The 14,526-nt window shown below is 40.3% G+C and overlaps 1 protein-coding gene across 5 annotated transcripts in view; it reads right to left on the bottom strand.

The window, feature by feature from the left end:
- Positions 1-722: 722 nt before the first annotated feature.
- Positions 723-14,526, bottom strand: part of UMAD1 (UBAP1-MVB12-associated (UMA) domain containing 1) — a 116,045-nt gene continuing 102,241 nt past the window's right edge. For 4 of the 5 annotated variants that reach the window (XM_034760517.1, XM_034760516.1, XM_034760515.1 and 1 more), the window contains exon 4: positions 723-2,390. In XM_034760517.1, the coding sequence (XP_034616408.1) occupies positions 2,136-2,390 (255 nt within the window). In that variant the 3' untranslated portion in view covers positions 723-2,135. Of the gene's footprint in view, positions 2,391-2,637; positions 2,671-14,526 lie in introns of all 5 variants that reach the window. The other variant, XM_034760519.1, reaches the window with a different exon arrangement.

Below are 14,526 nucleotides of genomic sequence, written 5' to 3'. Positions count from 1 at the left end.
GTCTGTGAGCATTTGAGAGCAGGATTCTAGTAAGGAATGTTTTAATTTAATAAAATATCTTATAGGCGAGTGGAGAAAGTGTATTTACAAGTCTACTAATGTGGAAAGAACCAGTTCTATCGGTTTGTTGGATACTCATCTCTGTTTTGCAATTCTGCTCTTGGAATGGCTGAGTTGAGGACAAATATCAGTTATGGGATGAAAAACAATATGAACAGGAATATGCCATTTTCAAGATAGGTAAAAGTTTAAAGGTTAAATGCAAAAGAAACATGAGAATTGAGTTTAGCACTGAAAACCAGAACTTAATTAACGTCCCCACTAGCCAAGGAATTCAGCACAGAAATAGGTTCTAACCAACTTATTAAAAATCTATTTTCCCTCTCTGTGAAATCTTAGCACTTCTTGGATCACAAAAGGTAACCTCAGAATACAGTGTCATCAGTGCCAGATGTGCCACTGGAATCTATGGGCACAACACAGAAAATATAGTATAAACTAGATTATTCATAATGTCCCTTATGTGAAACTCCATTCTGTAAAAAAAAGATCATACCCCTGATATTTATTAGTGACACTGAAAATTCTCTTGGTTATCCAAACTTATTCAGTATCCCCCCTGTTGTTGGGATAATCCTGACTGTAATGTACTATGTATGTAAGGATTAGATAATAATGGCATTCTCTTATATGTTTAAAAAGAAAGACCCACCATGTTAATATATTATTTAACCACAGCTTTTATTTAAGTGCAATATAGATACTTTCCCTGAAAACAAGTAGCTCAAAGCATATTTATAAACTTAACAGATACAGACTGCAAACAAACTAATGAAATGCATAGGTTTTCCAGAAAAAAAATCTGAGAAAATATGATCATTTTAACAAACCAAAATGTAATTACAACATAGCTTCTCTATCGTTTGTGGTATTTATTATCCCAAACATCTTAAAAGCACACAAATGTGAAAACCTGTATGTATGTTTTTAAATATCCCATGTCACACATTTCTTATGAAAATACCCACTTACAGTTGGCACAGTAAATATATTTTTTTCCTGATAGTCAAAACAAATTTAATCTTGCATATGGCACAGAGAATTATTTACACACACTACAAAAGACTTCAGTGAGCAGTTCATTGGGCAACAGCAATTTAGTTAGGTTTTAGCTATAATAAAATATGCATATTCAAGGCTTGAAATGAATTTTTAGGTATTTAGTTGGGTATGGAACAATTTAATGTTTTGTAGTAGTTAAACACTGCCATCTGTATCTTTGGGCCACAATTAAAAAAACAAGGGTATGACCATTAAAAGTACATATCCTGAGATTTCTTTCTTTCGGGGGCACAAAGGTTAAAAAGGAAAAACTGATCTATGCATAAACCAGGAACACATGTGGCAATGAGAAAAAACAGGGCAGTTAGAGAGAAAACCCTTGAGAAAGAGAGACTGAAGTGACGTGGTAAGATGAACAGCAAGGTCTACTGGAAAAAGGAGAAGCTGACTAGCTTTATGTTTTGAGTATGGTAAAATCTACTCAATCATACTAACAAAGTTAAACCTGTAAACTTTCTTCAGAGGTTTAAAAAGCAGCATTTGAGACTGGAGCATCAGTTGCTTATTACAGTGCAAAATAGCATGACTTCATTTACAATCAGCATTCATTTCCATCCCTGGAAAAAGCAAAGACAGTCTAAAAAGAAATATGTACAACAGGCTTTGCATTTGTGGCATCAGAGTAAAATATCAAATGCTGCAGAAGTCTATGACATGACAGGTAAGAATAATGAAATGTGTGCATTTACAATCCACTTATTGACACCAATTGTCACCAATTAATGCATTAACAGATGGATCTCTTACTCAGGATTAAACAAAACTAATAGTTCTGCTTACCTATTTTAGGAACAAATTCAGTATTTCTGAAAAGTTACTTAAGTGTAATGTAAGATGCTATGTTAAGGAATAAAACAGTATGAGATTTTAATTATTTTAGTTTTTATGCATGTGTTATATAAATGGCATACCACAAAAACATTTAAGCAGTTAAGTTACAAAACAAAATATTTGTGTAATTATCTTCAAGTTGTCACAGTGCACATTCAAAGGGACAGAAAGATAAAGACATATTACAAATCACAAAGCACTGAATTTTCAAGTGTAAAATCATACCAAAATCTTGATAAATTATCATTGATGTTGTAGGAGAGCAATTGGTCTGGAAGGCCATTAGAGGTGTCCTGTACTGCTAGCACATGGGGTGCTAGGGTGAAGGGTACATCACTGAGGAATTCTGACATGAAATGATTGCTTTCCAAATGTTGACTCTCATTTCCCTCCTCAGCACCCGCTACAGTCAAATGTGAATGTTTTTCTGTATTTGGCTAAAGAAAACAAAGGAACAATAATTTAGACACTACAAATTACGAAGTTTAAGCTTTACACTTGAAAACATGATGACCTACTTATAATATGCAGTAGTGGTTTGGTTGGGGTAGACTACAAATCGAATTCTTAATGCCTACCATGGCAATTCCTTGAGTCAAGCTTCCTTTAGCCAAGGCTGTATTAAACAATGGATTTTTCTGAATGAATAATGGCAGTTTTTCTGGCCACATAATCCTACTATACAATTGTGAACACTGACAAATATACCAATGTAGACTAATTTAAAACGGAAATTGCCCAACGGGTTGGGTGTGCCTGTAATGACCACATAAAGTGATTGATTGTTTTTCTTGTTACATGCACTAACAGTTTTTGCACAATGTGACCATCATAGATTATTGAGCAAGTACTGATAAAAAGAAAAATCTGGGCAGTTTACTTCAAAATCCTGCTATGCAGATTAAACAAATTATATGGTCCATTAGATAGGGTACTGGATTAGGGGAGACTTGAGTCCTGTCCTGTTGTGACACCTTGGATAAATCACAATCTCTATCTCAAACTATGGTCCACAGACCACTCCTTTCAGGTGGTCTGCGGATAGTTCCCTCTAAAGTGCGCACCTGGGTGGCCACACATGAGAGAATGAGGGGGCACCCACCTAATTAGTGGAGCTGCGCTGGCGTGGCTCCACTAATTAGGTGCCTGGACCCTGGAGAAGCAGCACACGTAAGGTGAGGTGGTGGTGGCCTTGGGGGGAATAGGGGGTTGGTGGGAGGGGGAAGTGGGGTGAGAAGAGGGAGTGGGGGGAATTTAGGATGTGCAGGGCTGCGGCAGCCTGAGAAAGAGGCGACTTTCCCCAGCTCCAGGGCTGGGGCTGCTGGGGAGAAACAGCCTTCCTCTCAGCCCCAGCTCGGGGGCTGCCACGGCGGGGGAGAGAGGGAGAGACCCTCACCCCTCCTTCCCAGCCCCATTTCGGGGGCTGCCGCGGTGGGGGAGAGAGCGCGCATCCATCACATTAGAAAGGTAAGACGACTGATATTAAAACATGAGTTGTGTGCTTTTATATGTAGAACAAAAACACATTATTATTAAGCTTTTTTTACATGGCGCTTTACAATAGTTAGCTAACAGTACAAACAACATTTGGAAAGATCATTAAGTGGTCTGCTGAGACCCTCAGCAATTTTCAAGTGATCCGCGGAAAAAAAAAGTTTGAGAACCACTGCTCTATCCTATAGTTTTGCCATATTTAAAACAGACACACTAAACCCTCCTTCCTTTGGAAAGCACTTTGAGATCTATGGATGAAAAATACTCTACAGGAGGTAAATATTATATTGCTATTTATATCTTTAAAGCACTGTACAAACATTTGTTAATAATTCACAGCATCTCTGCGAGGTAAGTGATTACTGTAGCTCCATTCTATAGAAGGGAAAACACACAGAGAGATGTTAAGTGACTTGTTCAAATCCAGTTAGTGATAGAAGGGCATAGAACAGAGCTCAAATTCGATTCCCAGCCCCGTGTTTATTCCTTTAAACCACTCTCATATACAAGTAAATGCAAATATAGAAAAACCTAAAGAATATTTTTATTACTAAGGAAGGAATGTAAAGTTATATGATCAGCGTGAACATAAAATTTCAAACAGTTGGACAAGTTTTTAAGATGAATGACTCCCATTAATTTTAAAGGGAGTCAAAGCTAAGATGAGCAATGCTAGATTTCTGCGTCATCTGCACATAACTATAGTTCTTGTGGAGAAGCTAAGGGTTGTGGCTGCTTGGCAGGGGATAGTTCGGGCTTTTGGTTCCAGGGACATTGTAAGAGGCAGTTGAGTCTTTTGGCAAGAGGATGGGGAGGGGTGACATTTTCCCCTTGTGGGCAGGACTGGAGATATCTTGAAAGCAATCTGATAGCAAATAGATGATTCTCATCTAGTAATGATGGATAAACAAACACTAGATAACTGTCTACTAAAATGATCAGCAGTGAAAGAGTTAACATTAACATTTACAATTCATTAGGTTTCAGAGTCATCACACTGCTGAGATTAATAAGGAAATGCTGACCTCTCAGAACTACTGTTTCAGAATAAGGAAGGAAGTTCTCCATCACTTACATTTGGTTTGCATGTGGAAGGCTTTCTTTACAATGATAAAGGCTAGACATTTAAAACTTAAGATTTACTGCACAAAATCCACAATCACGGAATATATATGAACACTCACCTTGGGTTTGGAAATTTTATGAGATATCTAATATCCAGATGAACAAACTTAGTAGCCAAAAAAGATACAAAAGATGGCATTCCACTGTCCATAGGCAATGCCCAGGTGAAAAGAGAACCTTTCACTCAGCTGCTGGGATTCACTCTAGGTGGCTCCTTTGAACTTAGGTTGTGGTCTCCCTCTTTCATACCAGCCCCTGGTGTCAAAGCTGAAGGCCCTATCTCCTTGAAAAGAAGGAATATTCTCTCTCTCTCTTCTCAGCTCTCATTCTAGAGCCTCCTGTCAACAGAATATGCCTATGGTTGGGTTTCTGCTAGTCTAACCCACTCTCACCCAGCCCCTTGGCTGTTGCAATATGGGTGTGTGTCTGCTACTCAGCTCTCCCCTCTGCTTTCTAGATGCTACAATGGATGTGTTTCTTTTATTCTTCATCCCATCCCCAGACTCCCTTTTCGGGTTCTGCATTCTTGTGAGTAGCTCCAGTACTTGCTTGTGCTGTTGCTCCTAGTTTTGAAAAGGATTAGCAGAATGAAACAGACAGGGTCCTGGTCAGTTTCTTTCTTTTGCCTCTGGGATCTAAGTGACAGCAATGAAAATTAATAAAAAAGAGTATGTTCAATTTTAACTCTGCTGAAGGTTTCCAAAGCTGCAAGGAACAGCTGAGACAATGGAGCTGTATATCTGCAAGCTCAGTAAGACGTTCTTGCACTGGTTTATACTCCATTCCATTATCTTTGCAACCATCAAGGCCAGCAAAAAAATTTTTATAAAAGGAATCTTAGATTATACAGCAGTTCATCTCATTGGGAAAGCTTCCTACTTGCTGAGAGCAAACAGGAAAGTGGATTTTCAAGCTCTGCAAGATAGAAGAATTCATACTGAAATAAAACTATCCTGCCTATATAGATACTTTCTTTTCTGAGAAATTTGATTATCAGAAGGAAGCACACTAGTTTAACAATTCAGTTTCATTTAGAAAAGAAGCAATAAAAGACCAGGTATCTGTGCCTTTAATTTCTAACTTCTAAATAAAAAGGCATGTTTACCTTTAAACTGTACCCTGCACAAGCATCACAGTCACTTTATCTCTCCAGATAACTGTCCTATTTGGGCTTTTTTAGAGGTGCTGGTATCTGCTTGCATTACATCAGCCTCATGCTGGCAAGCACAGATCTGAGTCAGAGACAGTAAATGGAGGTTAGGAAAAGGTGGTATTGTAAGAGTTTGGTTATAAGGGGTCTTCATAGAACATTTTTTTCTCACCTTTCCAAGGAAAAATGAGCCCTAATTTGCTGTCCTGATCCTATGGCCTAGATGATAATCAGAAATCCCTAGACTCCTACGTTTGTTTGGAAGACTTCACTCTTAAGAACACCTGTTTACATCCTAATTGGCCCACAAAGTGGATGAATTCAATTTACAATGCAAATTAGAACATTATGTGCCGAAATTAGTTTAAAATAAGATAAAAAATACAGGCATGTGGTACACAGAAAGACAGTTACATATCCCCTCTTCTTCCATGTAATAAATGTCATGCCTGTGAAAGGTGCAAATTGATAGCACTGGAAATGTTAGTGCAAGATTTAAAGAAAAATAAAGAAGGACTGCTAATTTACTTCAACCAGTGGCTGGACTAAGAAGAAAATAAATTGGCAGTATTTTACTCTCAAACCCCATTTTCACCATACTCTCAATCCCCACAATTGTCATCACCAAATCCACCTTGTCAAGTATTTCTGTATTACATAGATATGCATGCTATTTAACTTCTAAAAACAGAATTGCAAGAATAGCTCTGAATAGCTGGGAGCAAAGCAGCATGTGAAAGATAGGAGCTGAAAGAAAAACTACTGGGACATCAAACCTGTTACTGGAATAATCTGATCCCTGGCTTCAACAATGCCGTGGAGAGACAGCCTCAAGTTCTATGGGTAAATTGAGGCTCAGAAAGGTGTAAAGTGGTTTGTCCAATGTCACAATGCGAGCCAACGCCAGAGATGGGAACAGTGCACGTACCACTGGAACACAGTCTCCTCAGTGAAAACAAGTATGTGTTTTTACTATTTTAAGATGTTCACATTCATTGGTTTTTTTAGAGAGAGTCACACAATATACTAATTTTCTGAAAGAATTCCCACTCCCTGCTGTTGTGGAGAAATAAATGTCTCAGGGGGATCAATTCTCTGCAACACCTAAGCTAAGGTCAGGTGCCATGGATAAAGGGGGGCTTACAGAGACCTGGTCACTGTTCCCCGATTCCACTCTGCTGGGTCCTGGCATCACTTAAACCTGCAGGGGGGATTCTTTACGTTGTGCTGCTGGTATGACGCCTTCTGCCAGCAGAGAATCAGATGGAGAATGGAGCCTGGTTCTCCCCCCCGACATGTCTTCTCCTTATGCCAGCTCCAGTGTAGAAGGTGGTGGCAACGAATGATAAAGCCACCACTGCCGGCTTTACACTAGTTGAAAGTAATCCCTACAAAGGGGGAAGTCCCCAGGGGATTTCTCAAACAAGGGTAAATTCACTTTACATTGTGTAAGCAGCACAAAGTGAACTTAGTCAACTGGAAAATCCAACCCCACGTTTGCACTTTTTAACCCCTTCAGTACTGTCGAATACATCCAGGTATCTGGTATAAAATGCAACTCCATTCTCCATCATCATTTGTTTTATGATAGTTCCCATCTATGTACTACATACTGTACACACATATAAGGAAAACAACTCTCAGCTCTGAATAGTTCACAATTTCAGAAATGTTTTTTTCCTATATTGTCTGGGGTACCCACAACATGTAATCATGGTCCTTTGCAGTAAAGAAGTTGCATCAGAATGCATGCAAGAGAGCTTAGGTAAGATCTTCCACATACAACTATTGTAAAGCTAGGAACATTTTTATGCCCCAGAACCTTGACAGTGTCCTTTAACATTAAATACATTCCTCTCTCTCTCTCTCTCAGACTCTGGACAAATAACAGTAACACCTAGGATAATGCCCTCAACACCCAGATTTTATGCCAACTACAGCAGCACAACAAAGAGAACTTTTTCAGTTTGTTAAAATCACCAAGCCGGTTACAATATGCATATCATTACAAAACTGTAGTATACAATCAAAGTTGAGGTTATAAAATGGCTTTTGTTTTCATGCATGTATCCTTCAACCACATTATTTACAGCAGCAAATCTGAAGAATTTGATATCCCACATTAGTCACACTGGTTTCTATTTAAACTTCTAATTTGTTTATCCAGTTTACACAATTTCTGAAATACAATGCATTTTGAAGTATATTCTCTGGACATTTCCTAAAGAAAACACTGCCATATTGTGGCACATCATCCTACTAAAACAATATAAATTAAATGCATTCAGAATATCAAAGAATTTACGTTTCATCAAATGAATTTACAGGAGGAAATGGTTACACAGAATTAACTCACATAAATGGGGCCTTTTCTTCATCAGTGAGCCAACATATTTTTTTCAACATCAAAAGGCATAAAATAGATGGCATTTGGACAGGAAAGAAGAGATACACAGTATACAGGTATGGAAAATGTTTAGCCATCATGAGTTAGCAAACAGGAGCAGCGAACAGGGGAGTTTTGCAATGGTTTTCGTCAAACTGGAGCAGAAGGAAACAGTCCCAGAGTTGGGATCCTCCTTCCAGATGCTGTCATGGTATCCTCTCACACTAAGGATACCTCTCTAGGGGACGGGACTCTTGTTATTAGGGAGGGCAGGGAGGGATCTCTCAGTGGTTTGAGCATTGGCCTGCTAAACCCAGGGTTGTGAGTTCAATCCTTGAGGGGGTCATTTAGGGATCTGGGGCAAAAATCTGTCTGGGGATTGGGTCCTGCTTTGAGCAGGGGATTGGACTAGATGGTCTCCTGAGGTCCCTTCCAACCCTGATATTCTATGATTCTAAGAGACAGGTAATAGCAATGGGGGATTTGATTGTTAGAAATACAGATAGTTGGGTTTGTGATGACTGGAAGAACTGCATAATGAATTGCCAAATGGGAGCAAAGGTTGCAGACCTCTCAAGACATCTAGACGGACTTATGTGTAGGGCTGAGGAAGAGCCAGTTGCCAATGACATACAGAAAGATAGGAGAGAGGCCCTGAAGACCAAATTTAGGCGGCTAGGTAAGAGACGAAAGTCCAGAACCTCCATGATAGCATTCTCTGAAATGCTTTCAGTTCCACGTGCAGGGCCAGTTCCACATAGGGTGAACAGACAGCAAGTGTGAAAAATTGGGATGGAGGTGGAGGGGTAATAGGAGCGCATATATATATATATATATATATATATATATATAAATAAGAGAGAGAGAGAGAGAGAGAGAGAGACACACACACACACACCCCCAAAAATCAGGACTGTCCCTATAAAATTGGGACATCTGGCCACCCTAGTTCCACAGGCAGAACTGCAGTGTCAACGCATAGATGAGACGACTGTGTTCAGAGGAGGAATTTAGGTTTGTTAGGAACTAGGGAACCTTTTGGGAAAGGAGGAGCCTCTAGAGGAAGGAGGGGCTCCTCCTAAACCAAAACAGAACCAGATTAAAATTAAAAAGGTGGTAGAGGAGTTTTTAAACTAAGAGCTGGGGGAAAGCAGATTGTGCAGACGAGCACACAGTTCGGACAGACACATCCCTTAGGGAAGGATTTATTAAAGGGAATATAGCCTAGTAAAGAGACGAGGACAGAAGCTGATAAAGTACAGGGCAGGAACTGAAGAGAAACAGTCAAACGAACAAGAGTCCCATTTAACTACATCACATGCAGGCAGACAACTAAATATTGACAAATTTAATAAGTGCTTGTATACAAATGCAAGAAGTCTAAATACTAAGATGGGTGAACCTTGAGTGCCTAGTGTTAAATGATATAATAGGTATCACAGAAACTTGGTTGAATGATAAAATGACGATATTGATATAATAGGTATCACAGAAACTTGGTTGAATGATAATAGTCAATGGGACACTAATACCAGAGTACCAAATATAAAGGAATGACAGAGTAGGTCATGCTGGTGAGGGAGCAGGACTATATGTTAAAGAAAGAATAGAGTCAAATATAAATCTTACATGAAACAAACAGTACCTACCACAGAATCTCTATGGATAGACATTCCATGCTTGAATAATAAGAGTAGAGCAGTAGGACTATAGTACTGCCCACCTGATCAGGATAATGACAAGTATCAGAGGGGTAGCCGTGTTAGTCTGAATCTGTAAAAAGCAACAGAGGGTCCTGTGGCACCTTTAAGACTAACAGAAGTATTGGGAGCATAAGCTTTCGTGGGTAAGAACCTCACTTCTGCAGATGCATCTGAAGAAGTGAGGTTCTTACCCACGAGAGGATAATGACAGTTACTGTGAAATGTTCAGGGAGATTACAGCGGCTACAAATTAGAAAACCCAATAATAATGGGGGATTTAAACTATCCCGATATTGACTGGGAACATGTCAACTCAGGATGGAATGCAGAGATAAAATTTCTAGACACCATTAACAACTGCTTCTTAGAGCAACTAATCATGAAACCCACAAGGGGAGAGATCATTCTTGATTTAGTCCTAAATGGCGCACAGAATCTGGTCGAAGAGGTGAATATAGCTGAACTGCTCAGTAATAGCAACCATAATGTAATTAAATTTAACATCCTTGGGAGTGGGGAGGAAAATAGGAGGTAAACCAGAGAAACCCACCACAGTAGCATTTCATTTAAAAAATGAGGAAGATAGTTAAATGGAAATTAAAAGGAACAGTCACAAGAGTGAAATGCCTACAAACTGCATGGAAACTTTTAAAAAACATCATAATGCAAGCTCAAATTATACAAACAAAAAAAGTAAGAGAACCAAAAAGATGCCAACATGGCTAAACAACAGAGTAAAAGAGGTGGTTAGAAACAAAAAGTCACCTTTTAAAAATTGGAAGTCAAATCCTACTGAGGAAAATAGAAGGGAACATAAACTCTGGCAAGTCAAATGTAAAAGTATAATTAGGCAGGCCAAAAAAGAATTTGAAGAGCAACTAGCAAAAGACACAAAAACTAACAGCAAAATTTTTTAAAGTATATCAGAAGCAGGAAGTTTGCTAAACAATCAGTGGGGCCACTTGATGATTGAGATGCAAAAGGAGCACTCAAGGAAGACAAGGCCATTGTGGAGAAGCTAAATTAATTCTTTGCATTGGTCTTCACTGAAGAGGATGTGAGGGAGTTTGCCACATCTGAGCCATTCCTTTTAGGTGACAAATCTGAGGAACTGTCCCAGACTGAGGTGTCATTAGAGGAGGTTTTGAAACAAATTGATAAATTAAACAGTAATAAGTCACCAGGACCTGATGGTATTTGCCCAGGAGTTCTGAAGGAACTCAAATATGAAATTGCTGAACTATTAACTGTGGTATGTAACCGATCCCTTAAATCAGGCTCTGTACCAGATGACTGGAGGATGACTAATGTCCTATCAATTTTTATTTTTTTTAAGGCTCCAAAAGCAATCCTGGCAATTACAGACCAGAGTGCCTAACTTCAGGCAAACTGGTTGAAACTACAGTAAAGAACAGAATTATCAGACACATAGATGAACATGATATGTTGGGGAAGAGTCAACAGGGCTTTTGTAAAGGGAAACAATGCCTCGCCAATCTATTAGAATTCTGAGGGTGTCAACAAGCATATGGATGAGAGTGATCCAGTTGATACAGTGCACTTGGACTTTCAGAAAACCTTTGACAAGGTCCCTCACCAAAGGCTTGTAAGAAAAGTAAACAATTATGGGGGGGGAGATCCTCTCATGGATCAGTAAGTGGCTAAAAGATAGGAGACAAAGGGTAGGAATAAAAGGTCAGCTTTCACTGTGGACAGAGATAAATATCTGGGTCCCCCAGGGATCTCTATTGGGACCTGTGCTATTCAACACATTCATAAATGACCTGAAAAACGCTGAGCTGGCAAAGTTTGCACACAATACAAAATTACTCAAAATAGTTAAGTCCAAAGCAGACTTCAAAGAGTTACAAATATCTCACAAAACTGGGTAACTGGGCAACAAAATAGTAGTGTAGTTGGGATTATGTTTTCCAATGTGCATTACTTTGCATTTATCAGTATTGAATTTCATCTGCTATTTTATTGCCCAGTGGAAATAGAACCCAAATCTCTTGACCCACCTAAGCCACAATTCCTCTTATTTGAAGAATGTTTGATTGATCATATGCCTATTCCCTCTTTGTACACAGGAAGGAAGTGCCAAGGGGGAGAGTAACAGGGCTAGCTGAGCCCAGTCTCACAGAGGCCTCAGGGAAGAAAAGACCTCTGCTCCTCTCAGCTCCAGAGGAGAGGGCCTAAAGCACACGTGACAGTTTCTGGGATGGAGGCAGGTGCAGGGTCCATCCTGCTACACGCGCACATACCTAAATGTACCATGGAATATTTCCTCCACTAGGCACATTAAGTCCTCCGGCACCCCATACTGGGGGTAGCAGTATGCACAGTGCTGATTGATGCACTGAGTAAAAAGCGACCATAAAGTCCATAAATGCGATGTTACCTTCCTCCTTTTGCTGCTCTAATAGTTTTTCAATAACATTCTGTAAGTGACCTGTGCAGAAACCACACTGGTTAGCTCTCATTTTTGGGCTGAGACAGTATTTTACTTGGTTCAGTAGTATGAGCATAAACACCTTCCTTGGGACAGACAGCAGCATCATTCACCTATGCTCTCCTTAAAAAAAAGATGATGCAGCCCTTTTTCCAATCTTCTGGAATGTGACTGGTTTCTCAAACTTAAGACAATGCTATGAAAACAGTGAACTAAATCTGGACCTCCACTCTAACAATTCTGCTGCAATACCGTCAAAACCAGGTGCTTTATCCTTTCATAACTGTTTAGAGGAAACAAGGTTTGTGGTCAATGTCACTGGCCTGTTTTCTGCCAGTAAACAGGATTTTGTCAGGGGTGTTTGGGGGTGGATGTACGTGTGTGTTTTTTCATGTCAGGAGTTTAAAGAGGGAAAGCTAAGACAGCCACAGAGACAGCAGTAGCAGTGACCCGAAAAATGGAACAAACACTTAAGATGACTGGATTGTGGAAGCTGTGGGGTGTACATTATTCTAGAAAGTGTACCTGACAAGTGTGTCATCAAAATTAAGTGCCACCTGCTAGAACTGATGGAAGAGAAAATCTGAGGAATGGAGATGCAGCTAGAAACTATGGCTGAATTTATAAGAGGATTTGAGCAGATGGAGGAAAGGAGAGGGGCAACTGAAGGGAAAACCCAAGACTTGCAGATGCATTCTGGATAAGAAAACTGTGAGGGCAAGACTGCTGGATGAAGAAAGTGGTCTATGGAAGCATGTGTCTATAAGAACAAGGCAGAGGAAAAGACCTGCTAGTGAAGAAGAAATAGAGCTGAGGAAAAAGTTTGCTGAGTTCCAAATGAAGGAGAGAGGCAGGCAGGGAAAGGAAGAAGAGAAAAGTAGTGAGTCCTACAAGAAGAGGGAAGAGACAATGGAGATAGGTAGACTTTGGAACTGCCGGAAGATAGAGGATGACTCACACAAGATTGCAAGTGAGAACAGAAGACAAGATGACATGCAGCCAGAAAGAACAGAAGAGGGAAGGCCCGAGAATTGCATGAACACGAGGAAGAGGCAGGTCTACATAATTGGGGACTCCCTATTTAGAAAAACAGACAAGCCTGTCACCTGATCCGCACCCCCTGCCGCCTATAAAAACTCAGACTCCAGCCCGAATTGCTGAAGCAAAAAAAAAAAAAAGAAAAAGAAAAAAGAAAGCCGCTCAGACTCCTGCCCAAACTGCCAAAGCAAAAACAAACAAACAAACAAACAAACAAACAAAGCTCCTCCTGCCGCGCACCTCCCAGGATCCTTTTGCGCACCCCCACTTTGGAGACCACTGATCTCTAATACAAATGGACAAGAACTATTATGGAAAATATAGAGATGTGTGAATAAAGTGGAGATAGTTATGTCTCTTTTTGGCAGACTTAAGTCTGGTTGGTTATAAACAGATGGGAATGTATGTTTCACTCTTTCCTTCAGAGATGAAAAATTTGGGGATGCATTAGGCAGGAGCACATCCCAAGTCTTTCTTTTGGTATTATTATGCTTTGGGTATTGGAATGGACGTGAACAACATATCTTGAAGCACAACAGTTACAAGAAGGTGAGTAACCCTTTTTTCTTCTTCGAGTGTTTGTTCATGTCAATTCCAATCAAGTGACTCCCAAGCCTCAGTTCTGGAGGCGGGGTCAGAGATGTCCACTGATTGGAGCACTGCTTTACCGAAGGCCGCATCGTCTCTGGCCTGCTGGGTAATTCCATAATGTGCAGTGAAAGTATGTATGGAGGACCATGTCGCCACTGTGCATATTTCCCGAGTGGGAACCTGCACCAGGAATGCAGCTGGGAGAAGCCTGAGCCCTGGTGGAGTGCGCCATGAGCAGAGGGACAGGCACCCCTGCCAGAAGGTAGCACTCCCGGATGCAGGACGTGATCCACAACGAAATTCATTGGGAGGAGACTGGAAGACCCATCATCCTGTCTGCCATAGCCACACACAGCTGAATGGACTTTTGGAATTGTTTCGTTCTCTTAATATGGAAGGCCAGCGCTCTGCGGACATCCAATGAGTGAAGCCTCTGCTCCCTGCCACCTGAGTGCGGCTTAGGATAGAACACAGGGAGAAAGATGTCCTGGTTGATGTGAAATTGGGAAACAACCTTCGGGAGGAAAGCTGGATGTGGCTTGGGCTGAACCTTGTCCTTATATAACATGGTGTAAGGAGGCTCTGATATTAGGGCCTTGAACTTGGATACCCTCCTGGCTGAGGTTATCAGTAC

This window comes from Trachemys scripta, chromosome 2 (genome assembly GCF_013100865.1).
Source record: "Trachemys scripta elegans isolate TJP31775 chromosome 2, CAS_Tse_1.0, whole genome shotgun sequence".
NCBI classification, from domain to species: Eukaryota; Metazoa; Chordata; order Testudines; family Emydidae; genus Trachemys; species Trachemys scripta.
This window is presented reverse-complemented; position numbering and strand designations above follow the sequence as displayed.